Raw genomic sequence first — 27,059 nt, forward strand, 5'->3', positions numbered from 1 at the left:
TGCATTTACACTCAGTAATCTGGAATTTCAATGACCAGTTGAACATTGTGTTTTTCTTCTAATTGGGAGCAGATCAGTTCAGCAGAGTTTTCTTTTTTTGAAAATTCAAAAAGAGCTGCTCCTCATCCACATTCAAAAAAGTCTGGGTCTCCTAGCTGAGGTACACCGAGCATGCTCAGCTGGGAGGAGAACCTGGGCTGGATTATAATCTGGAGAGATTATGGCTACGTTCACACTGCAGGTCTTGATGCTCAATTCCGATTTTTTGATCAAATCCGATTTTTTTGTCTGCTCGTTCACACTACAAATAAAATTTACATAATAATGTAGATAACCTAATAATGATCCTTATTGCTGTTTTAGAGGAGTGGTGCTTCAAAGGATAGCTGCAGATTTCTGTCAGAATCTGCAGATTATACAGAACAAAGAAAATGTTCACATTGTCTTACTAACAGTTTCACTGACATCTACACTGGATGGCCAGGAAGCGTTCACGATGTCTTCTCGGGCGCTGATAATTGACATCTGTCTTGTGTCGGTGACGTAAAAGATGGATTTAATGCGACATGACCGTTCACACAGCAGTCGCTTTCTAAAACATCGGATATGTATCGGATTCAGGACCACATACGAAAGTGACCCAGATCGGATGTGAAAATATCGGATTTGTGCCGTTCACACTGTCAGACCATGATCGGATAGATGGGTCGCAAAGGGTCAAAAAAATCGGATTTGATGCGCTTTCGCCTGCAGTGTGAACGTAGCCTTAGTCTCTCAACTGGACCATTTGTGTCTCACTAGAAGAGCTTGAGGATGCGGGAGGGGAGAGGGAGGTCTTGGCATCTCTGCGTAGACAGCTGCCCCTGCAGTCTGGATCCTGATAAGTGGTACAAAATGGATGTTTTTTGTTCTGATTCTATTTCATATTTTAGTTTTTCCTTCTTTATCATGTTTAGTGAGAATCTTCTCTGTGCTTAGTACGTCTATTGGGATGTTTCCTGTTTTACTTTGAAACTCTGCTTTCTTTGGTGTCATGTTAATACTTCCTGTGAGCTTGGTTGTCTTGATTATATTCACCTGTGTCTTCTTCCTCATCTGTTTCCCATTGTTAATTAATCTCATCTTCATTTTATCTTTGTCCTTCTCTTTGTTCAGTCATCATCTTCAGCGTTTGATTCCCGTTTGCATGACCCTTTCTGAGTTGGAAAACAAATTGAGAGACTGCCTCTGCCGTAGCACACTTTCTGTCACCAGGATGTCTGGCTTGCTGATTAAGACTGACAGCATTACGTCCCCTCCCCCAGTGGTTGCTTAAGACAACAGCCTATCAATGCACACATTACACAAATCCCGGTGAACCTCAGCACCAGTGCAAGTCTCTGAAAGGGGAGCTCAGCTTTACTGTGTGACAACTTTCTGTCTTTATCTGTGTGCCTGTGAGGAGAGGCGTATTGATACGTGCAGCCATTTCCTTTAAAGCAAAGAGCAGTAATGAGGGAAGGGTAATCTAATGAGGAGCTACATAAATTGTAACAAGGAAGCAGCTTCTGTTTACCAAAACTCAACCCAGCTGCTTAATGTCCTCCTCCCTCCCTGATCTGTTTCTTATCTCGCTCTTGCTTATGTAACAGACAATAAACCACATATGAAATATGAGTTAGTGACATGTTCTGCTTTTTTGTGCAGAACGTGTCACTTTGTTGATGCAATGATATCTAGTGTTTGCAGACTTACCAGTGTAGTAAAAGAGTCAAGTCTAGTGAGGGTCTAAATTTTCACCCAGGAATGATACACACCAACCTGTGTGAGAACAACTAGTCCCGGTTTGTTTAACTGTTGTTCGCTGGAGCGCTGAGTATCAAGATTTGTCTGTGGCACAGAGACAAAAACTGAAACAGGATCTGAAAGCTGGCATTTAATGCCCGGTCAGATCTAGTTCAGTCTAATCTAATTCTTTGATCAGATAGTTCCGGGTTTAATTGAATGTAATTGGAATTTTAGACCACTTTGTCCTCTTGCACATCTTCTTATGCACACCATCAGTGTAGGTATCTTTGTACAGCACTTAGGCACAATATATCGTTCAAAGCAAGTAAAAAGGAAGAAAAGAAAAATCCGTGGAGGTAACACAGCAAACCTTTTGATTTTCCACACACAGCAAATACCTTCAAGGCTCTTTACAAAAGAGGCTGTTTTAGACATCTTTGAGTTCTTGATAGAGTGTATCATCAAGCACTCACATGGGATTTTCAGGTGTGTTCTGCCAGTTGTCTTCTTGATCTTCTAACCTCAGCAGAAGTCTGGTACCAAACCTAAGAGACTCTAATCATCACACCCTGATGATCATATTCCTCTTTAACACAACAGAAATCCATCAACGTAAGAAAACAGTTGGAAGACTCAAACTGTGAACAAAATCAAGCTAAGAGGAACAAATGGGTAGCAGCTGGCCTTTTTAGGAGAAAAGGGAAATAAACTATATGTGTGTCTCATATCGTACTTCAGATAAAAATAAGAGGAAGCAGCCTTTACAGCTGTGCCATCAGACCACCTTATGAATCTGCGTCTTTATAAATGTAGCTGTGTAATTAGGAGAGACAACAGCAGTAGTGGGTCTAAAGTGTGCTTCTTGCACATTGCACTCAAGTTCAGTATCAGTAGAAAACCAAGTTTATTGTTAACTGACGTATAGATTAAAATGTAAAGTGTGCGCTGTATAATAAAATGTTGCTGTTTTAAAAAAAGGTTGAATTAAAACAAAAAACTATGATTTTGAAATCTGCACAAATATGTTTGTCAAAGGAGCTTGCAAAGAAAAGCGTCTGGACTTCTTTAAGTTGCTTGAAGACGTTTCACCTCTCATCCGAGAAGCTTCTTCAGTTCTAAGGTCAAATGGTGGAGAGTCCCAGATATAAACCTAGTGGGAGTGACCCCCCACAGAGGGACAAAAGGAACCCCTGATGATCCTCTAATCGCCTGAGCCAAGGTGTGAAACTGGGCGTGGGTCCCAATCAGCCAGAGTTTCGGGTGAGTTCATTGTGAAACCTGGCCCCACCTTATCATGCGAATTCCTGAGGTCAGACGGCCCAGGATGTGAGTGGGCGTTAAGGCGTCTGGGGAGGGATCTCAAAACTGGATTATAGATGGCAGACAGTTGGTGTCGTAAACCCCGCCTCTGTTCAAAGATGGTCGCTCACAGTGGACATAGATGGCTTCTTTCACTCCTCTTTCAAACCATCTGTCCTCTCTGTCCAAAATGTGAACATTGGCAACCTCGAAAGAGTGACCTTTGACCTTTAGATGCAGATGGACAGCTGAGTCTTGTCCTGTGGAGGTGGCTCTTCTGTGTTGTGCCATGCGCTTGTGAAGTGGCTGTTTGGTCTCTCCAATGTAGAGGTCTGAGCATTCCTCGCTGCACTGTACAGCATACACCACATTGTTAAGTCTGTGTTTTGGCGTTTTGTCTTTCGGGTGAACCAGTTTCTGTCTGAGCGTGTTGCTGGGTCTGAAATACACTGGGATGTCATGCTTGGAGAAAACTCTCCTGAGTTTCTCTGATACACCGGCTACATAGGGGATGACAACGTTGTTGCGTCTGTCCTTCTTATCCTCCCTCGCTGGTGTCTGGTCTTCTTTTCTGTGCCTCTTTGCTGACTTTAAGAACGCCCATTTAGGATAGCTGCACGTTTTGAGTGCTTCCTTTACATGTGTGTGTTCCTTCTTTTTTCCTGAAGAAGCTTCTCGGATGAGAGGTGAAACGTCTTCAAGCAACTTAAAGAAGTCCAGACGCTTTTCTTTGCAAGCTCCTTTGACTATGATGACCTGGATGACTGAGAACCTTCACAGACACAAATATGTTTGTTTTTTCACTTTGAAATTCATTTATTAATTCAACTTTGTGCCTTTATTATCTGCTGCAGCCTCGTGGTCCCAGGGCCTCATTTCAGATTCAAGTGTCCTTGCTTACATGCTGCATACTTCTTTACTTCAGACCTTCTAATGCAATAAAGCCCATCTGCAAGTTCTGCTGATTTATTTACACTAAAACCCATCAATATACAGTACAGTATTTTGTAGCTGTTGAGCACTTTATGGTGTGGTATTGATACTAATAGACTGACCTAAAACAAAATGCATGAAACCAAAATATTGATAATAATAATAATAATGTAGCACCTTTGCAATAATGCCGTGGGTCAAACAGCTGGAACCTCTGAAGCTGTTTCAAACATGCGTGTCTCAATTACGTGGAAATCCTCCTGGATAGCAATGTATTTTTATTTGTATTAATAGATTTTTTTGTTGTTTGGTGAGATTCACCTCTTTCTTTCTAGTCCAACTTAAATACTAGATATTTACAGTACAGAGCAGCAGTCTCTGCATAAAGATGTATCTGCCTCAGTCCTGGCAGAATTACTCAGTCTGGTTCATATCTAGGGCAAAGCGTACGACGCCGCCACCTCTCCGAGGTCCGGGTCTATCCAGCGGTGGTTGTGGTTCTCCTCCAGCAGCATCCTGGGAATGATGATTACTGGGTCGGAGAACCTCGTCTTTAGCATCTCTAGGAGGCAGCACATGGTTAAGATGGCAGAGAAGGAGACAGAAAGAGACACGTGATGAAGCATTTCTCTAGGGCCAAGCACAAGAAGGTAATGGGCTGAGCTGAGCACCCTGTGACCGCTCATTTCAGAGAATATCTGGGAAAGATTTAGCAACACCGCAGGCTTCCTTTCTTCTTTCTTTGCTTCCCACAATTTATTACATAAAAAACCAAAGGATAAATAAAAGTTGGGAAAGCTGCTTTGCATCAATACAGGTTACTTTTTACAATCAGTACAGGGTGGGCCATTTATATGGATACGGCGTAATAACATGGGAATGGTTGGTGATATTAAAGTCCTGTTTGTGGCACATTAATATATGTGAGGGGGCAAACTCCTCAAGATGGGTGGTGACCATGGTGGCCATTTAGAAGTCGGCCATCTTGGATGCAACTTTTGTTTTTTCAATAGGAAGAGGACCATGTGACACATCAAACTTATTGGTAATGTCACAAGAAAAACAATGGTGTGCTTGGTCATAACTTTATTCTTTCATGAGTTATTTACAAGTTTCTGACCACTTATAAAATGTGTTCAATGTGCTGCCCATTGACTTTTGTCTTTGGGGTCATCTGAAGGCAACTGTCTATGGTGTGAAGATACGAGATGTGCAGCACCTGAAACTACGGATACTGGATGCCTGTGCTGGCATTTCTCCTGCGGTGTTGCTATCGGTGTGTGAAGAGTGGGAGAAGAGGGTTGCATTGACAATCCAACACAATGGGCAGCACATGGGACACATTTTATAAGTGGTCAGAAACTTGTAAATAACTCATGAAAGAATAAAGTTATGACCAAGCACACCATTGTTTTTCTTGTGACATTACCAATAAGTCTGATGTGTCACATGGCCCTCTTCCTATTGGAAAAACAAAAGTTGCATCCAAGATGGCCGACTTCTAAATGGCCACCATGGTCACCGCCCATCTTGAGGAGTTTGCCCCCTCACATATACTAATGTGCCACAAACAGGACTTTAATATCACCAACCATTCCCATGTTATTACGGTGTATCCATATAAATGGCCCACCCTGCACTTTGACCCATTCGCTTAGTCGCAGCGCTATCACGATTTCCAGGATGCCAAGAGTACAATGAGGGTCTCGGGGTGTTCTTTGAAAGAAAGGCTACAAAATGCAGTAGACGATGGAAAAAATCCAAATCACAAATTAGATCATAAGCATGCACCTAGAGCTCCTGTCATAACTGATCAAAGCAGTGTCGCTTCCCTCATTCCATCCATACTTACCGCTCATCTCACACCCATGCTAACGCTCGTCACAGTCTAGTGCAAAGCCTGGGCCAAATTACTGAACACAAACTCAGATTGCAGGTCCAACAGAAAACAGTGGCAGCATGCTTTAAAGAAAGAAAAGTCCACATGAGATGGATTTGTTTCAGTTTTGCATGTGACTACAGTGCATGAGTGACCTGCCTCGCACATAACTGGGGTCATACCTGAGCCGCTAACTCAACTAGTCAGTCATGCAATTTAACCGTGGGGAGTGGGTGCATTCCGGCAGCTCGATCGGGACTAGTCGCTCACGACTGGACTAAAACCCAAGGCCTCCTTAAGAAAAGCCACCTTAAGGAACCTTAAATGTAGGATGTGACAGCAGGCAGGCAAACGTCCCCCTCTAACCCACCTCCCCCCTTACTCTAGTGTCCATATGGAAGAGAAATACAGAGGGGAGTAGACCAGAGATAATGTGGTGGTTCACCAGAAAAAAAACAAAAGTGTGCCACTGTAATAGAAAACAAAAGTAAATGACAACTCCATGAGCAAGTATGAATGACAATGAGTGGCAATTCTGTGTCTATGTCTTCTTGTTGCTCTTGATTACCTGGGATTGGGAAGTGCACAGCCCCACAGGTGTTGCTTTAGAGTCTGCACCCAGCCAATATCTCGGATTGGCTGGCAGAGTTGTATGTAGTGGTACTGTTTTAGCACAACCCTTCAAATGAACCAGAATGTCACTGGTTAGCACAGGACATATTGGACACAGCATCATCCAAAATGTGACATCCTCAAATAGCATGCCCGTGCCACCGGGCTAAAGTATGAGAGAGAACAATGTGAAATGCAACATCGCGCACACGTCTGTGGAATTTTATTTATTTTTTTGGCAAATTCACTAAAAGCTACGAAGCACATGACATCTTGTTCTGGAATAAGTGTCTGGACATCCTCCCTCATGCTTGTTGCTCCATAAATCGCACGAGTTCTAAGAATATATTGAGACACGATGCAAAAATAATATATTCTTCGGTTCTCACGTGACGGCAACATGCAGGAGCGGGGAACGATGTCAGAGCTCGTGCCAGAACACAGCGCAATCTTTGATAAGCATAGAAAGAAAGTTGTGAGAGAAAATTCTCTTCCATGTGGATTTAAAAAAAATCTCGATATATTTTTTCAGAAATGTTGTTTGTCACAAAGACAAAGACTTGGACAGGAAGAAACACTGACAGATACCTGCAACCGGTAATTTTTCATGGTTCTTCTTAACAAAAAGAAGCAAAGAAGACACTGCTTTTTCTGCTTTTTTGGTTTTTGTTTGCATTTATTTGTAATGTTTCATTAAATATGAGCAAGCAGATAGAAACACAAGCACATCACAACTTTTTTTTCTTTTTTTTGTCCAAGACATCACTTTCTTTACCATACTTTCTATCCTTATTTGCCTAAAAATCATAAAGATAGCACCGGGTGTGTGGTGTGCTAAGCACTGTTTACATTTTACTGCCCCTACAAGCCCCCCCACCCCACCCCACCCCCCACCCCACCCCCCACTCCACCCCCCCACCCCCACCCGTGTTACATGACAAACCCCCAACCAAAGGCTGCAAAATGTTAAATGAGTCAGGCCTTTATCCCTGATGGAGCGAGTGCTCAGCTTGTGTAGATGTGATGCAGCGGTGATGGTAAGAGTTGCTGCTGTCTCAGACACCACAGCAAACAGAGAAGGGACTGTCCATCGTTCAGAATGGAGAGAAAGATGCATGAAAACAGAGGTGTGTGTAGGGTGGAGCACAAAGATAACAAGACTGTCTTCTAATGCAAAACAATGTGTCTCTATGTACACTAGGATGAAGCAGCTGATACTTTACAGTAAGTGCAGTTTTGGACTCAGCCAGCATGTATCCCTGCTATAAACTAGTAGTAAATATAAGTTATATACACACAACTTTTCACAGACAAACAGTGTGAAACTTTCCTCGTGTTCTCTTTTGTTCAGCATCTTGCTGAAGGTATCCGATTTTCTCTGCACTACCATGTTCACTTTGAAGACAAAGAGAAGCAACATTTTAATAAATAAACTCAGTGATTGAAGTAAAACGCGGGATTCAGAAACAGAGAGCGATGAACGATGGGATCCAGCAGACACATCGCTGTGCCTCTAATATCAGGAAAAAAGTATTTATAAGCACAAAGAAAATCAGATTACGGGAACTTTAAAAAAATGCAGTGAGACGGTTGTTTTTTCTTTCAGATCTGTGCCTCAGCCGTACAGAACGCTCCTTTAAGGTGCAGCATGAGATGTCTGCTGTCAGCCAGCTGCAGTTTATAGTCTGCAGAAAAGCAGATGCACAACATGCACCTTCACACTGGGGATTTATGCTCCAGCAGGAAATCTACACCATAACCTACGGCGTAACTGACATGGACCTCCATAGTAATGGAACTACATGTTTTTCGCTGCAATTTTTTTACATTTATCAGTGAGAGATAAACAATCACAGTCTCATATAGCATCAGTATAAGGACTCACAAATGTCAGCAGACACATGGGGGGAGATTACAGAAACTACAGGCTACCTACTGGGGGTGAGGTAATTTGAAAAGAAGTGGAAAAACTCGGGGGACAAATATGTTTGGCCCCAAAAATAACAAATGAGAACAAAGAGCAGCCTTTTATTTTGCTTCTGCTTTCTGCCACCGCATGTAAAACACCAGGACACGACCACGTGGCACATGGTTAACACACAACGCAGCAGCACAAGCATAAATGAAGTCGGCCACTTATGTAGGTTACATCAGAGGCTCTACAAAGAAGTCTAAATCAGACAGCACAGGGACCAGACCTGTTAGTAAAGACAGTGTTGGGGTGATTACACTGAACTATGGTCAGTGAGACTGACAGCTCTCGGCACTTGGCGAGAACGATGAGAAGCACAACATCTCCCAGTTTCACTGAACTCATCTCTCTCTGATTCTGAGAACCGACGTCACTACTCCCCGTCTTTATGTCTTTATGCCTGCATGACAATGTTATCTAGTTCAGGGGGAATACTCGAGTGCTCTGCAGACTGACTGGTGTTTAATGCACGATCAGTTTAGTGTGACCTAGATGGTTTGTTGGCTACGAACGGTGCGTTACGAAATGAAATGAGCCTCACGCGAGCGGAGAAAAATGCTCAAGTGTTTTTCTTTAGATGAATTATAAAAAGCCGTACAACAGAATTTAGTTCAGAAAGAGACACTGATTACGAATCACATTTGGCAAAGCTGATATTGCTCAACACAGACTCTGAGCACGTGAACAGAGAACAGCAGCAAAGATAACAGAGCAGGTATCAGACGCTCATCATGATAAACCAAGCGGGACATTTATCAAAGATTTCAGAGTTGCTGCTCATTTTTGTGCATGTCCAAAGTGCCAATCTGATTCATTTTTTCTCAAAAAAAACCCACAAAGGAGGGAAGAAACAAATCCTTGATAAATTCAACAATGCAATCTGCTCGGCTGATCAAAGCCATCCGCCAGAATTGCTTGTCGCTGGGCCTGTGCATTCAGCGATTGGCTAGCCAGGCAGCCAGTAGCCATGGCAACCTGGAGATGGAGGCAAGCAGAGTGGGGGGGGTGAATAGGCTGAGAGAGGGGAGAGGATGCTCACGCCCACTCTGAAGCAATGAGGCATAGCGTGATACAGGAGGAGCAATGGCGTGGCATGATCACAGCGCAGCATCTTATTCTAATGTTACTGTAACAGTGTGGCCAGGAGGTAGTGACAGAGCACTGAGGAAGAGGATGAGAAAGAGGCTTGGGGAGGAAGGAGAGACAGATGAGAACCGATGTGAGAATCAATTTTGCAGCCTCTGTGTTCGTTTCTCCCCGAAAATAAGAAAGAAAAGGAGAAGTAGTGCTAAATGATTTTTACTCTTTTGCCTCAGCCAGTTTGTTGTTCATCTCTTTACTTTTCTCCTTGTCCCCCACCGAAGGCCGGTTCTCGGGCTGGTTCTCTGAGGTCGCCTTCTTGGAGCCCCTCAGCACAGTGCTCTGCTTATCTTTGGGTTTCTTCGCTGGCTTGCTCTGGCCTGCTGCTGTGGCTCCAGACTTTTTGGATTTAGAGCGAGGGAGACTATACCTGTCAACCTAAGGATGGTGGATAGTGGAAAAGAGAATCCTGAGCTGACATGCCTCAGTGGTGTGCAATGAGATGATCATGGTAAGGATTGCACATCAACATCACAGGTCTCATTTCTATCACGAGATTTATTTGAACTAAAGTTTGGCAGGTGTGCTCTCACCTGTTTGCCGGGGTCTATGTAAGGCTCACTGTACAAACTGCGTATCCTCCTCCTCTCCACGGCCTTGTTGTCAGCAGGCTGCAGCGGGAACTGGGCCTTGAAGGTCGCGCTGTAGCTGGTTTCCAAGCTCGTCTTTTCATCCGGTGGCAGGTACTGGGACTTGGCCCGTATCATCTTTACTGGCTTCACGTCTCTGTACGCTTTGAATTCAGTTCTGTGGAGAAAAACAGGAAATAAGCTGGTGCTCATTTTTACTAATCCTGCAAGATCTACAGTGTAAGATGGCACTGTTCAGTATTGGAAGTTGGATGATAAATATTGACCTGTGCATCTAAGCTGTGGAGTTCAAATGTGCTTTTAGAGGACAAGGTCAAAGCCCACATGCGGAGTATGAGCACACTGTTAACCAAATGAATCAAAGCACTCGACCACCTCCAACTTATTATCAGTAAATAGCAGAGACAGCACCTGCTGGACGTCCAAACTGTTGTTGGGGACATAAATACACCCCCCCCCTCAGGAAACAAACCCTTCAAGCACCCGGGTCATTAAAGATGATGGTCTCCTCCAGCTACAGGACTGTTTCATTAAGCGCTCTGTAGAGAGTGTGTCAACGACTAAAACCAACCTAAAACCCAGGATGATGAGTGAAGTACAGGCTCTGATCAGAACTCGTAACTTAGCCTTCAGGCTGAGAGACAGTTCGGCCAGAGCCAACCTGACGAAGGGCATCAAAGCGGCCAAGACGAGGATAGAGGGCTTCCTCACTGATAACAGCCCCCGCAAGGTGTGGAGAGACATCCAAGCCCTCACCAACTACAAAGGCCAGAGCCCCCACCCATTTGCTTACAGGGTAAATCGGTCGACAGAGGATGCCGTTACCGTCAACCTTCACAGAGCGCTGAGCCATCTGGAGAACAGGAAGAGCTGAGTGATGATGTTCTTGGTGGACTATAGCTCACACCCCTTGCCACCTGCTCGAGGATCAAAGACTTCCAAACCAAGTCCCAAAGTCAAATGATCACTGCAGCATTATGAGAGTCGAAAAACTCTCTAAATCCTTTAATCTTTAATAAAATCATCAGTGTTGCTGCTTTACCAGGGGTCACAATTAAGTTTAACATCCAGGCATCCATGAAAACAGGATTTATTAAATTTAATGGAGTTAGAAGTTAGCAGGAAGTTAGCAGGAAGTTAGCTCGCTAGCTTCCATCTAAATATATCTGACTGAGGGATTTCTGAAACAAATTCAAACGTACAGCTCTGTTATCACTTTCAACATAAATGAAGACAGAAAACTAAACAGCAGTGACGTTTGTAGGGTTACTGAAGTTGGGCTAGCTGCTATATAATGATGTGCTACGTGAGCGCTAGCTACACAGCTATCCTAGCATAACATAAACACAGTGAAGCTGGAGGATGAACGCTAACAATTTTCCACTGGATAAAAGTTAACGTGAGGGTTCCCGATGGTTAGAGACAAATGCAATCACATGGCAGGATGCTGTAAACGGACCAAACTTCAGTCAGGAGAACAACTGAGATAATCCATCTACAATACCAGGTTAGTCATTAATATACTGCTGCAGGGGCTGGGCTGGAGTTACATCACATTACATTACATTTTAGGGGCTTGTTGAGATTAAATAGAACAAGATACAAAACATTAATACATGTCAAAAACACAACAGCCTTACTAAACGCAGAGTAGTTTGGGCCCAGAAGCAGGATTCATCACGTCATCACTAAAGACCGGATTCTCTTGTATTCTATTCTATGTGCTTATTGTGCATCTTTATAATACAATGGCCATCGAAAGGTTCAGCCTTGAGTCAAAGTGAGCATTTGTGCCAAATTTAAAGAAATGAACTGAAGGTCCTGAGATATGTTGTCACAGGATGGCAAAAAATGTGTGAGATCAGAGTAATCCTGACCTTACACATGATCTCACCAAAATCATTTCATGATGAGTCCGAGCAGCTGTGTTTAACTAAAGCTGAAAGAAAAGTCCCATTTGTGTGGACCTTTGTGCCATTGTGGTGGTTGTTTAACGATCATCACTATTAGAATCTGCATAGTTTTGCTGTTACTAACTTTAGCAATGCTTGTGTAGAGAAAAACTGTAACGAGTGGTGCATTACTACTGAAGAGCAGAGAATGTCAGAGGTAGTGCAGGTGGGAGGAGGTCTGCACCACAATTTGATGGTGTGATATCCTGTAGTCCTCCTCACACAGCATTTCTGAAGAAGGTCAGCAGTATGGCATTCCTTCAGTGCAGGCTGGCCTGCAGCATGTGCTCTGTATCACTGACATTTAAAATGTATGGCTAGCATGATCCACACAGTGTCTGGATATGAGCTGTGTATTAAAGGCATTTATTTTACATCACCTTGCACAGCTCCATCGCTCCTGTTTTAATCACACTGTATTTTTCTCTGCAGCGCGTTGTGTTCTTTTAACATTAGTAGTCCATGCATGCATGCACCAAGCTTGCTTTTACAAACGTTAGTGAAAGACTGAGTCATTCTAAAGAGCTCGTTGGATTTAAGGTCCACAGTCCACCATCAGCTGTATACTCAATATTACTGCAAAGTGAAGTGTTTAGGAACCACAGCAACTCAGACCATGTGAGGTTACAGCATGAGGTCGCAGAGTGCTGAGGTACATAATGCAGAAACGTCACAGACAGCGCCGAACCTGCTCTGGAAATAACCTCAGCATAAAAACTGTGCACCAGGAGCCTCGTGCCATTTGGTTTCCATGGCTGAGCAGCTCCTGTAGGCGCAATCTGTAGGCAGCCCAGTATTCTCGTCCACATAGTGTCTATTGTTTGAACACAGGTTTGCTCTTCAGCTACTTAAACATTTTTTAAAAGTATTTTGAAAAAGATTTCTAAACAAATATGATTTTAAAAGTTTTAGTAATCTGGATGAAAACATATGAAACTTGGATTTCACTATTTTTTGGCTTATGTTCTTAAGATTCAAGCTCGTCACGTGGTGTTTTGCAGCAAAATGCTGAAATCAGGTAGCTAATTACTAGGGGTGCAACGATACTCGTATCGATATTGAACCGTTCGATACAGTGCTTTCGGTTCGGTACGCATATGTATCGAACACTACAAAATTTGTAATTTATTTTATCAACTTTCCTTCTGACGATGCTGTCTGTGTTGAGCGCTCAGTGAATCTGCGTTCGACTACTCCGCCTAGGCTGCACTGTCGAGCGCAGATCCACTGAGCGTTAAACACAGACAGCATCGTCAGAAGGAAGAGCGCAGGGCAAGCTAGCAAGACAGAAGTTAAGCTCTCCTTGCAACATGGCAAATTGAACCTCCCCCACCCTCATTCAGATCTGGCGTTTGGAATTATTTTGGTTTTCATGTGACGTATGACCCTGAAGGTAAGCGCGTCATGGACTAAAGTAAAACAGTATGTTGGATGTGCCACGCAATGCTCAATTACATGGGTGGGAACTAGTGTGTTAGCGCAGTTAGCTCGTTAACGTGTTGGCTGTCTAGCCCCACGCAGGGGTAGCTCGTTAATGGAGATTTGCCGTGTTGTGGCGTTAACGTCATTTCAACGAGATTAACGCTGACAGCACTAGTGGGAACACAACGAATATGACTGCACATTTATGCCGACATCATCCTAGTGCAAAGACAAGTGGAAGCAGACAAAAACAACAAGCATGCATGCTACAAACTTTACCCGAGTCATTTAGACAGCCGTTAGCACATGATTCTCCTTATGGGGACCTGATATGTTTAATATTGTGGCGAGCTCAGACAAGGAGGAGACGGAGGTGTCGTTTGGTCTTGCTTCCCGTGAGCTAGCCAGGGAGCACAGCCGTTTATTGACATCTGCAGAAGAACACTGCCGCTAGCTAACTGCTCAGCGCGGCAACCGCACAGCAACAACAACAACAACACACAAGGCGCCCTCTGACCCCGGAAGGACACACCGTCGCAGCGAGAGGGCGTCACCCGTCACTATGGCAACATAAACAAAACATAACTGTACAAACAGAACCCCGAACAGCCCTGACCCGCTACAATATGCTGCTGAGAATATAGCCCAGAAGAAGCGTATAGTATAGCTTTTATTTTGGAAAGAGCCATTTCTCTGTAATAAACTCTCTTTTCCAAAGATGAGTGATTCCTCAATCAGATACAGGTGTTACCGCGCCAGATCCGCGGCCCCGAACCGTAGTAAGGAAACCTCTGGCAGTTACTTGAAGGTTCCGTAACTGACTCGTAGCCGGCAACAGCTTACTATACAGGTCAACTCCGCTAGCAAAAAGATCGAAGGAGGCGTAGGAAACTGCTTCACCGAACTTTATTTCTTCTCTAAGGCACGGACACCGCGTACAGTGGGCTGAAACAGTTTACTCACAGCGAGCATCGCCGACACAACTCTGGCTGTCGAGGGAGTTATTATATTCCTTTTATTTATTTTCTTTTCGTCTCTTCTGTAGCTAACCGTTACTTTTTCCCCTTCTCCGCTCTCTCTCTTCACACACACACCAGGCAGTCCCGCTACACACATCCCGAATACATTTCCCGTCAGGCTTCATCCTTAAAGGGCCATGCCTGTAACACAGGGCTTGCAAAATCGCTAGCCCGACGTCCCGGGGCTAGCGATTTTTCCAGTCGTACTACCAAAATCTATCTCTGCCCTGCCCGTCGGGCTATTGTAGGAAGGAAAAATATATGTCAATGCTTTTGCATTCTTTCAGAAATGTAGCTGGGTAATTATGTCATTGGCATCGGTGAGCCACTGTCAATATGTGACATATTGAAATCTCGTTTGAATTTGCGCTTGTTTTTTGCTTTCACTTTGCAAATGTCCAGGTGCCTTCTTTTGGCACACCGGCCGGTCACGACCGGCGGGGGAAAAGTCACTCGGGTCAGAACATGGGGTGCCACCATCATCCCACTTCTGACACCAATGTGGCGAGCTCAGACAACGAGGAGACGGAGGTGTCGTTTGGTCTTGCTTCCCGTGAGCTAGCCAGGGAGCACAGCCGTTTATTGACATCTGCAGAAGAACACTGCCGCTAGCTAACTGCTCAGCGCAGCAACCGCACAGCAACAACAACAACAACACACAGGGCGCCCTCTGACCCCGGAAGGACACACCGTCGCAGCGAGAGGGCGTCACCCGTCACTATGGCAACATAAACAAAACATAACTGTACAAACAGAACCCCGAACAGCCCTGACCCGCTACAATATGCTGCTGAGAATATAGCCCAGAAGAAGCGGATAGTATAGCTTTTATTTTGGAAAGAGCCATTTCTCTGTAATAAACTCTCTTTTCCAAAGATGAGTGATTCCTCAATCAGATACAGGGCTCGCAATATTGCTAGCCCGACGTCCCGGGGCTAGCGATTTTTCCAGTCGGGCTACCAAAATCTATCTCTGCCCTGCCCGTCGGGCTATTGTAGGAAGCAAAAATATATGTCAATGCTTTTGCATTCTTTCAGAAATGTAGCTGGGTAATTATGTCATTGGAATCGGTGAGCCACTGTGAATATGTGACATATTGAAATCGCGTTTGAATTTGCGCTTGTTTTTTGCTTTCACTTTGCAATCGCGCGAACTGTGTATAGAGAGCGACAGCACTGATCTGTGAGTGATGATAATTTGCGCACCAATTCCTCTGACATCATCTTATCAATCGTTAGCTTACTATGCAAACATGACAAGTGAAATCTCCCGCAGCAAGCTTAAACATATGAGAGGTTGATCGCGCAGAGAATCGCTGAGCTTATGTGAGTGCGTGTGTAAAAGCAGCAGGATTTATATTTCAGTTCTGCTGAGCCAAATAAGACAGGTCAGGGTGAAGAAGTGACAGCCAAAGAAAAGCTCACCACAAAACGGAGAAGTTATGACAAATCAGACTATAAGGCAAAAAGAAAGTGCAGCTTTATGGTTTCATGGACAAAATAATTTCTGTGGCTGCAATATGATGAGCTAAATAACCAGGGCTGCACATAAGTGGTCTGCAGGTGCGCATTCGCTGTCAAAAAAAAACCAAAAAACGCGCACAAGATATGAAGTTGCAACGCGTGTTTGCATACATAAGATTTTCTGGAGGAGGACAGACATTTGTTTAAAACTCTTAAAGATGTCGAAGAAGTTCCTTTAAGCAATTACTTTGGTGTTCCTCTACCTCCAAACAAATGTCAGGAGTCCGAACCACAAAAGAAGCGCGTATTCTCGGAAAAGTGGTTGCAGGAGGTGAGCTGGCTTCAAACAAATGATGAACGCACAGAGATGTGGTGCAGAATGTGCCGTGAAAATCCCACTCTAGCGGACAAAAACTGCTTTTTATATGGACGCAAACGCGCGCTGCAACTTCTTATCTGGTGCGCGTCTTTTATTTTGACAGCGAATGCGCACATGCGGACCACTTATGTGCACCCGTGTAAATAACATAATGTTCTGCCGGGTGTGTTGTTGGTTTTCTCTCGATTTCTGAGTCGACAAGCGCCTTTGTTACTGGGACCAGTCATTTTAAGAAAGGCCCCCATTAGAACCCATGAGAAATGCAAGAAACGCATTATTGCTCAGTCTGCAATATCTTTCCCAGAACAAACACCAATTGCAAATAACATACTAAAAATAAACCTGAAAATCTGTTTAGAACAGCTACTATGTTGCAAAGAGTGAACTACCACTGGCACAATGTAGCAGTCTTTGCAAACTTCAAACAGCAAATGGCCTCGATCTTGGTTCCACTCGCCTCTTACCCGTGACTTCAGTGGAAATTTCAAATTCAGGATCTGACACAGACGGATTCATGTCCTACACAGTTCTTACAAGTTCATAGAAATTTCTGTTCAATTAGAACCAAGTATTTGAGTTGATGATTGTAATTTTTATACAATGTTGTAATTTGTTTTTCAACAATTTTTTGATTAATGTTTTGTTTCCTTTACAATATTATACTTTAATGTATAATATTGTAAAGGAAACAAAACAGGAAACAAAACATTAATCAAAAAAATTGCTCTCTTTTTTTATTCGGGCTACTTACATTTATTTTGGGCTACCAAAAACTGAAGAGTCCCTGCCCGAAGGGCTACCAGGGATTTTGAAATTTTGAGAGCCCTGAGATATATATATATTTTAAATTACTTTTGTTTCAGCAACATTAAATTTAAAAACTGTACTTTTGAGTTAAAATATATATTTATAATTTTAATAAATGACAAATTAAAAAGGCATGAACATTTTTTTGTATCGAAAAAATATCGAACCGTGACACCAAAGTATCGAACCGAACCGAACCGTGAATTTTGTGTATCGTTGCACCCCTACTAATTACAAAGCTCTTGTTTTTAGAGCAGCAAAATGAAACCATCATTAGTCGTCCTGTCATGGTCTGTGTGCAGGCAGGAAGGAAAGGACCCAAAAGCAGAGGTAAAACTTAAACTCAAAACAGCAGCTTTATTGCTGGACACTAGGAGAACTTAACTAAACTTGCGGCCACAAACATAAACTAGAGAGGCTACCCACAAAGACAGGTATGAGGGAGACCACAACACTGGAAAAGAGAAACACAGGGCTTAAATACACTGAGGGATAACGAGGGGAATGAGACACAGAAGGAGAGCACAGCTGGGAGTAATTAGGCAGGACGAGACAAGGGAAGCAAAACTAGAAACACTGACACGAGACACGGACCTTCAAAGTAAAACAGGAAACATAAAGAGACACAGACATGACAACATGAACTTCACAACCTGAAATCACAGACAAGAAACACATGAGACGTAAGTGAAACATAACTAGATTAAACTTGAGGCAACTAAACAATGAGCCGAGAACTTAACACCATCTTCAAAATACAACAAAAGAGATCAAAAACCAAATGAACGTGCTGGGTCACAGACCGAGCCCCAGGCACGTCCTCCACGTCACAACCAAAATTACTTAAAGCACAAATAAGAAACATCACCTGCAAATTAGTTTCACAGATAAATAAATTATACTCCAGACAGAAACAGTGTTTCTGTTAAACACTGTAAAACTGTCCCGTTACACTGTGACACTTGGCAGAATATCATTAAAGACAAGTGACAGTCTACAAATTATTTAACATATTTTTAATTAAAACTAATTTTCAACTTCTCTTCTCCATGAGTTTATCATAATCTCCTGTTAATCTAAGCTTAAACTAGCTGTCAGACACTAACATGTAGTCTATTAAACAAAACCAAAGTGAAATGTCACACTGTGAAATATGAAAGTAAGCTATACTGTACAAAGGCTGGTGACAGTGACATGGCTGCTGAATACAAATATCCTTTCTTCACATGGTGCAGAGAGGAGGTGGAAGCCACACACAGAGCCATTACATAACCACCAACGTCCACTCAGTGCTCGACGGGGCCCAAGGAGCCACAATGCAAAGACAGGTTATACAACAATGTCCAAGGCCAAGGATATAAAGCACCCGCATGACCTCACAGGCCGTGTGCGTATGTGACAGAAAGATGGAGAAAGAGACAGATTGTGAGTGCAGACAGGGTTCACAGTGTGAAACACCGGCCTGCACTGTAGCATCGCTGCTACTAGTCAACATATGACTGGGTAACAATAAAGCCTGTGTCTCCAAGGTCGATGTGTACTTGGTACAAAAAAACAGACAATGTTCAAAACACTTTCCTGTCATATCATGAAGCTAAACTCTGTATTTATAAACAAACCAAAACAAAAATATTTTTACAAAAAACATGAAAACATAGCAATGTGATGTTCATATGCGCTCAGCGCCTCTGGACATAGTTATTGGTCTGCATTTTACTGAGCAACAATACCTGATATATGGCAGAATGGCTCTGTTTTAGCACCCCTCATATAAATCTTTTAATAGTGGAGAGCATATCTATGTACAGAGCAGGTGTTAATGACAGTAAATATGACTCTGATTAAATCAGGGGGAAGTTGAGGTGAAGCAGGTGTGCAGCACATGTGGCGAGGCTAAAGCAGCTTATATACAATGCTCTATGTGAGCTTTACTGAATGGATCTAAGTGAGGGCGACTCAGCAGATTCAGTTCAATTTTATTTATATAGCACCAAATCACAACAACAGTCGCCTCAAGGTGCTTTATATTGTAAGGTAGACCAGCGGTCCCCAACCCCCGGTCCTCGGACTGGTACTGGTCCGTGAGTCGTTTGGTACCGGGCCGCGAGAGTTGAGGCTCAGGTGTGAAATGTCTGGTTTTCAGGGTTTTTATCGGTTTTCAGCGTTATTTTGTTATCGTTTTTATCAATAACTCGGTTTTCCTGGGTCTTTTCACGTGTGTTATGAATAAATCTTCTTTTTTTCGGTACCGGTACTAGTTTTATTTTGTTGTATTTATCCGCGACACCTTAAAGGCCGGTCCGTGAAAATATTGTCGGGCATAAACCGGTCCGTGGCGCAAAAAAGGTTGGAGACCGCTGAGGTAGACCCTACAATAATACCAACACTCCCGAGGTGTAATATTTTACGTTAGGTGACACATCGTCAACATGTTACGCTTGTTTTTCCTATTTAAAAAAAGCCATTAGGGCATTCATGTGACTGTAATAAAATAATCTTTGCAAAATCGTTTTTAGCATTAACCCCTTACTCCAACAGATAACTTAAATTTACAGGTGAAATCGTGAGGAAAAAAATGTAGCCACTCGATTCTCATCTTCAGACATCAGTGGATTAAAAAGTCAACTCGTATCTCATAGAAATTGTGATTTTATTAACTAACGTCAAAGCTAGTCTGCACCTGACGATAAAAGATCCAAATTTAAACACCCCCTTCTGGTGAAAGTGAGTTCAGTTATTGGTGACTAAAGGTTGTGCACTGCTGTACGTAGGCTGGACCTCCTAGAATCACAAGTACACGAAGAAAAGAAGAGCTGTGCATTTATTTTGTGATGTTCATGGCGAGACTCCTGTGAGAAGAAGGGGAAACGTGGTGAGGAAACTCCTGCAAGGCCGACATGATGCCTTCAAGTGGTTTTTGATATCCAAACAACACTTTCAAAATCAAAAAAAGGCAGCTGGAACCACAGGAGAACCTGCAGCTTCTGCTCGGAAAGTGGTTTAAATAATAAATACAGGTATAATTTATTAAAGGGCTTTTTGTGGTTCTTTGTGGCTGAACACAGCTCTTGGTTGGTAGTTCATTACCACACCGACTGCAGACGGCCCATGCACCTACAGAGAGTTCCTGTATCCTGGTGGAGGCAAGTTTGTGGTACGTCTGTGGTTACTGTTGCTTGTGCTGTTGTTGGTGCGTCAGCAGCCCTGGAGAAGAGCTGAAGTGTAACGGAGAGTTAAAAACAACAACAAGTGTCCACCACAGTCACTGTCTGTGCTTTTCATGCTGTATTTCTGATTCACGATGTTTCTTCATGCTTTTTCTGTTCCTGGTGAACTCCAGAACGGAAGAAGGGTCACTCCCCTACTTGTTATGGCCAACTTGTCAAGCAATCAGCTTTTCAAGTGCACACAGCCAAGCTACACGCTGTGAGGGTGTTGGAGGAATGCATGGAAGCATGCATGCACAGGTTGCCTCTCTGTAGACAAATATCCAAGCATACAGAGACAACAGAAGTAAAGCTGCTCTGGAGGGCTCACTCTGCTGACCCGCCGTGACTGAGAGGATGTGCGGAGAAAGCCCTCGTCACAACGGCCAAACGCTGGCACCGACCGTGGTGGTACCGCGCCAGGGTACAGTACTGCTGAGCTTCATGTAAATCTGCCCGTATGTGGAGAGCACAATTCCGACCTCTCCCAGCGGGAGAGTCATCAGAAAATGCTTTCAAACAAACGGCTGCAAATTTCTGCACCGTGGAATCAAACAGTGCTCAGCTATATTAAAAAAGCATGATGAGGTGTTACTGGCAGGCCAGAGAGAACAGGACACAGGCCAAGGCCAAGAATAATGGTTTATATGTACAAAGACTGAAGGTTTGGATGGAGGAGTAGAATGAGGTGAGCAGGGGGAAGATGAGGGTTTGGATCTTCTATTGAAATCTGAAATCCTGAGGATGCTGTTTCACTGCTTCCTCTGAAAATGGGAGAAGAACTGCTCTATGCATCTGTCCACTCAAATCACAATGAATCCTAACATGCCCAGAGGTTATTACAGTTGAGTAATTAATTACTAAATTAGTAGAAAATAAATCTCCAGCAACCCATGTGTTAACCTTTAACTTCCCTGTATTGATGCAGCATGTTGTGGACCTTTGCTCCACCTTGTTCTGTAAGCTGTAAGTACATTTGCCCACTGAGACTGCTAAGCCTAATTTATGTGCAGTTGTCACTGATGGACATCCTGACTCCTGATTTTACAGCAGCACTGGCCATACATCAAGACCTGGCTGCTTTCTGCCAGAGTAATCCAGGGAAATTGACCTTCCCACGCACCACAGCTCCACTTCCTCACCGTGTTTCTTGGTGTGTCAGTGAGTGCAACGGCGGCTGTAAGTTAACGCATCCTACGTCCTCTGGGACCAGTTGGCTCCCTCTCAATCTTACAGCCGTAGCTTCTCAGGGGTCCAGTTGAAACTGTACATCGCAATCATCAATCACACAGGCGCAGTTTTAAATCTTCACAAAGTGATGCGCTAAACTAATGTTGCAAGTTTTTGGCTAAAGGCTGGTTTCAGTTTTTAATGTAATCAGTGTTTGGTTCAGGGTTAGGGCTAACTGCAATGCTAACTTACATAATTCATTCATACTCAGAATCAAATCTGGGGATATTTCCTTGTACATTCGCTGTAATCAGATATGAAAAAATCAGATTAGAGTGGTTATATAAGACACCCAGCTTTAGTGGGCAGCACTCTGAACTGACAGTTTAGGATTACATTTGGGCAACAATACTTGGAAATCTGTCACCGCTAAAGAATGCAGCAGTTCAGAAGAAAATCAGTTGCATTTTGGTTGTTCTGTGGACGTGACATGAGAGATAAACTGTCTTTAAGTCTGAACATTACTGTCTTAGAAAACAAGGTTTTTATTTGCCCAGGTGAGAAACAGGAGAGAGGACATGCAAAAGAAGGGCACTGCGTTAATAAATGCGTTGAATGACAGTAACGTGGCGTAAATTCAAATTAAAAATGTACTTCCTCAGTCGTCTTCTCATCTTTTCTGAACTCGATGAACCTGCTCTACCTGCCTCACTCTCAGCGATGAAACCGCATCGGCATTCATCTTCTCGACAGCTCTGCCTGATCTGCTCTTTGGATGTCTTTTGTTAGTCGACACAGTTGCACAATGCAACAAACAACGCTGTCAGCATGAAGAGCAGGCTTTGTCTTTTACAGTTTTTGCAAACACTAACCACACAATAACAAAGAGTCTGACAGCAGCCACTGCCTGAAACTCGAGACTTATTTTCTCTGAATTTCTACTACTGAAATGAAGAGTGTAAGGTGACATTAGCGATGAAGTCAGCTGATTGAAATAAACACTAACGCAGATCCAGCATTACAGTGGATTTATACTTCTGTGTTAAATCCACGCTGTAGGTACGCGTAACTCCAAATCCTTCTGAAACCCTACGCTGTAATCTGACATGCACCTCCCCATAAATGTAACACAACCAGCACAGTTATAAATGCTGACATCAGCCACTTGTGTAGGCTCCAATGAAGACTCCACATGGAGTCACCACAGAAACATAATTCAGGTATTAGTGCTTGATTTTACCTTTCATATCTGTCCACCAGGGTCTGATTGGGATGGTGAGTACAACATCACCATGACAACTATAAGAGGGATGTCAAACTCCTTTAACCTTATGAGCCACATACCGTCTGCTTTGTGTGAAACTCCTTTTCTATTAGTGTAAAGAAGTTTAACTACCGTATTTTCTGCACTATAAGGCGCACTTAAAATCCTTTAATTTTCTCAAAAATCATCAGTGCGCCTTATGTATGAATTCTGGTTGTGTTTACTGACCTCGAACCGATTTTATGTGCTACACGGCGCTCAAAAATCTGTCAAAAATGTTTTATTCCGACTTTGGCAAGCTAGGAAGCCGCGCCGCTTGATGGATTGTTGGAGCATTACGGCTGCTGTAGTCAGGAGCCTCTCGGAGGAATCTGGGTCCTAAACTCCGTCTGTTTCAGGTCCCAAAGTCAAACGAACACTGCAGCATCACTGAGAGTTAAAAAATGTCTAAATTCTTTCATCTTTAATAAAATGATCAGTGTTGCTGCTTTAGCAGGTGTAACAATTAAGTTTAACATCCAGGCATCCATGAAAACAGAATTTATTACATTTAACAGAGTTAGAAGTTAGCAGGAAGTTAGCTCGCTAGCTTCCACCTAAACATGATATAGCATGTTCTGAATGAGAGATTTCTGAACAAATTAAAACGTACAGCTCTGCTATCACTTCCAACATAAATGAAGACAGAAAACTAAACAGCAGTGACGTTTGTAGGGTTACTGAAGTTGGGCTAGCTGGTATATAATGATGTGCAACATGATCGCTAGCTACACAGCTATGTTAGCATAAACACAGTGAAGCTGGAGGATGAACGCTAATGCTTATAATCTGGTGCGCCTTATGGTCCGAAAAATACAGTACACATGTTTTCCCTGAGATATCTTAGCATTAGAAAACGAAGTACAATTCCAGCAGTATGTCTCAGTTTTTCTGCACAACACAGAAATGCTATTCTAGTAAATGAAAGAAATCTGTTACTACGACTCCCTGGGCTTAAACTGTGAAAATGAATAAATATGTAAAATTACAGGAGAAGTTCTGACAAGTCATTATAAAACAGGAAGTTTTTGCTAATTCACAGAAAACGTCCTTTGTTTTGGACCCACTGTAAAAAAATAAATAAATTTCCATAATAATGACAGGAAGACTTAACAGAAGAACGAGGCTCAAGTGGTCAGGGGTGAGAGGAGGAAGAAGCCTGAGGATTCATCCTCTGGGATATCAGCAAGTTAACAAAATCATTTGGGAAAGCTTGAAAGATGTAATGGATACCATGTTGTTCTCACACATGTAATACGAGCACAACTCAGTAATTCAGTTCTTGATTTAAAGTCACATATTTAACTCTGGAGGAAGTATTTTTGCAAGAGACAGGAAACAGCTTTGTGATGTATTCAGCCAAGCAATTTTTTTTAAATAACATAAAAGAAGATGGAGCTCTTCACTATGCATTTTAGGAGTTTTTATGAACTGGATACCCACCATGGCATTAAATTTTGAAAGTTAAACAGTCTGTTACTCTGTCAAGTAAATGCAAAGGACAATTCCAAGTGTAGCTACATATCTGTCTGACATCATATAAGAACAGAGATGTCCATAGTGAATTTTGAAGGTTAAAATTCAGTTTTACATTCATGAAAACTGTAGTTATAAAGCAGTTATAAAGGATTGTATTTGTTCAGCCACATTGCCATGTGTTAAAGGCCTGCTTAAAAACATATCAAGAACTTGAAAACATAATTTGAAGCAAATTTCTTTCAGTGTTTTTGTGCAAACACTGTGTGTGTGTGTGTGTGTGTGTGTGTGTGTGTGTGTGTGTGTGTGTGTGTGCATGCATACAATCTGTGGCATTAACCCACAGCTGACCTGCTTTGAGTCTCTACTGGCAGAGGAAGACAGCGAGCCGACTGGGCTTCTGCTTGTCACAGTGCAGCCATTTCATGCCGTGCGGGGGAAAAGCCCTGGTCTGTACCCTGCTGATGCTTAACAACACAGGCACGCCAGCAAGGCACCAAACAGCTGTAAGGCTCCCTCAGTGATCACACACAGCACCACTCACCTCTGCCAGCAGAGTCTCACTTCAGCCAGGCTCCCTCTAAAAGCCCAAACCTGCATCCCGTGACAGCTCTGAGCCAAGACTCCCGATTTAGGAGTATACTGTGAGAGGTGTTTAAGATAACACGAAGAACAGAATGTTGAATATTCTACAAAATCGGCGTATAGCACAGCAGTATCCTCCATAGGACTTGAGTATAACATATATAGAGTATCAGCTGAGGCATGTGTACAGTGGCTTAGACGTGCATGACTTGATGTTCATCTATCCACCAGTCGCCATCATCACCATCCCTCAGGAACATTGCATAGCAGTACAGAGATTAGACTCATAGAACTAAACACAACAGCGCTCGACAACAATTGCACCTTGACCTTTCCACTCAGCTTAATTACCTTCAGTGGAGAAAATACAAGTTGACCGCTGTGTAATGCATTTGCATGCTTTGACTGAATTACACTGTGAAACAACTTCTCTGTTAGTCACCCCCAATTAAGCTCTGTGTTCTGATGATTATCACACCTGCAATGCAACCTCAACAAAGCTTCTCATAGAGACCCATTCAGGAGGGTTTCCTCTGTGGAAAGGCCTCCTGCTCATTTCCCTTTGATTTCAGGTTTGTATCCAGCTGTGCAGCTAATAATGGACTATATAAAAATGATACATTAGATTCTTTATTCTCTTTGTTTGTTTTGTTTGTGGTGGTGTAAAGGATGGAAAGGTTCCCTCACCTTTGACCCAGAACTGGGTAAATATTGAGGCTCAGTTAAATTTTTTTTTGCAAGTCTGCATTTTAAAAGACAAAAATATGAATGCTTGAAGAAAATGGGACAACTCTTGGCTAAAAAATAATGATTAGTAAGGATGCACAATTAGATCAGCTTTTAAATTGTAAATAATTTCACTTTGTGAACATTATTATACCCATAACAACATCTGAACCCCTTCCTTAACAGATATTCTTGCAGTTAGCAGTGTGATCACAACTGTCTTTCTGAATTGACTTTATGACAATGATATTTCTTTAATGTCAGCTTTGACCCCTTTGACCCTTCACAGGGCTCTGAGGCCTTCAGCACCCTCTCTCTCTCTCTCTCTCTCTCTCTCTCACACACACACACACACACACACACACACACACACACACACACACACACACACACACACAGTGACAGCCACTGTATTAACTTACTTGTAGGAGCTGCCGCCTGAAATCTCCTCTTTGATCTGTTTGTTCACGGCGTCCGCCGCCCTCCCTCTGCCCTCTCCATCCCCCTTCAGGACCACTTTCTTCTCCCCCTCCTTCTTGCTGACGCGCTTTTTCCTCTCCTGGCCCTGGAGCAGGTCCTTCTCCTGGACCTTGTCGGCTATAGCGCTTTTTTCAACGCCGCTGTCCGCCTCCGCCACCACCACGTGCTTTTTTGGGTACTTGGACCTAGCCGGTGTGCGATCTTCTCCCGCGGAGGCGCTCGGAGGCGGTTTGGGTATCCAGGGGTGATCGTACCTCTTCGGGATGGGCCAGGGCTTGAAGTCCTTCTGGTACTGGGTCTCACTGTTGAACGGTGTTTCCGGTTCGTGGTACTGGTTCTTGGGCTTACAGCTCGGTTCGGGACGCACTTTCCAGTGCTTAAAGTCCTCGCGCATCACAGAGCTGCACACGCGCTCCTCGGAGACGCACCTTCGCGGCGCGCGTGCAGTCGGAACGGCGCGGCTTTCTGCGCGAGACGGCTGCGTTTCTATAGCAACTCGGGCCTGGGGAGGATGTAGCTGCGGCTGCAGCTGGATGTGCTGCATCTCGGAGACGTCCGTGTATTTGGAGAAGACCAAAGGCACCGCAATGTCAGCCTTGTCCAGCTGGTTCCAGAAGCGGGCCATGCAGCACGCCCTGCTGATGCAGGGCCACGCCATGGTGAGCCGAGCTCACAGCTCCGCTACAGCACGGTGTCCCGCGGCTCGGACAGGGGGGAGACGTTAGTCCACTCTGTGCTGTCAGTGAACCAAGATGTCCGAGCTTCACGGAGGGATGCGATGCTGTCTTTGGCGTTAAATTTGCTTCGTGTGGAAACCCATCGCGCTTTCAGGGAACACAGCTGCAGAACTGAACGACTTTGTTTTGAGGTTTTTCTTTT

The 27,059-nt window shown here is 43.5% G+C and overlaps 1 protein-coding gene across 1 annotated transcript; it reads right to left on the minus strand.

The window, feature by feature from the left end:
* Positions 1–4,413: 4,413 nt before the first annotated feature.
* Positions 4,414–26,838, minus strand: map6a (microtubule-associated protein 6a). The gene is made up of 5 exons (XM_085363296.1): positions 26,123–26,838; positions 10,136–10,349; positions 9,766–9,980; positions 6,447–6,557; positions 4,414–4,561 (listed from the first exon to the last, which is right to left on the minus strand). Exons 1-5 carry the CDS (start codon positions 26,836–26,838, stop codon positions 4,414–4,416), a joined length of 1,404 nt encoding a protein of 467 aa, XP_085219422.1.
* Positions 26,839–27,059: the final 221 nt, after the last annotated feature.

This window comes from Diplotaxodon limnothrissa, linkage group LG10 (genome assembly GCF_057381915.1).
Source record: "Diplotaxodon limnothrissa isolate DT_005_m linkage group LG10, D_limnothrissa_male_GT1.1, whole genome shotgun sequence".
Classification (NCBI taxonomy): domain Eukaryota; kingdom Metazoa; phylum Chordata; class Actinopteri; order Cichliformes; family Cichlidae; genus Diplotaxodon; species Diplotaxodon limnothrissa.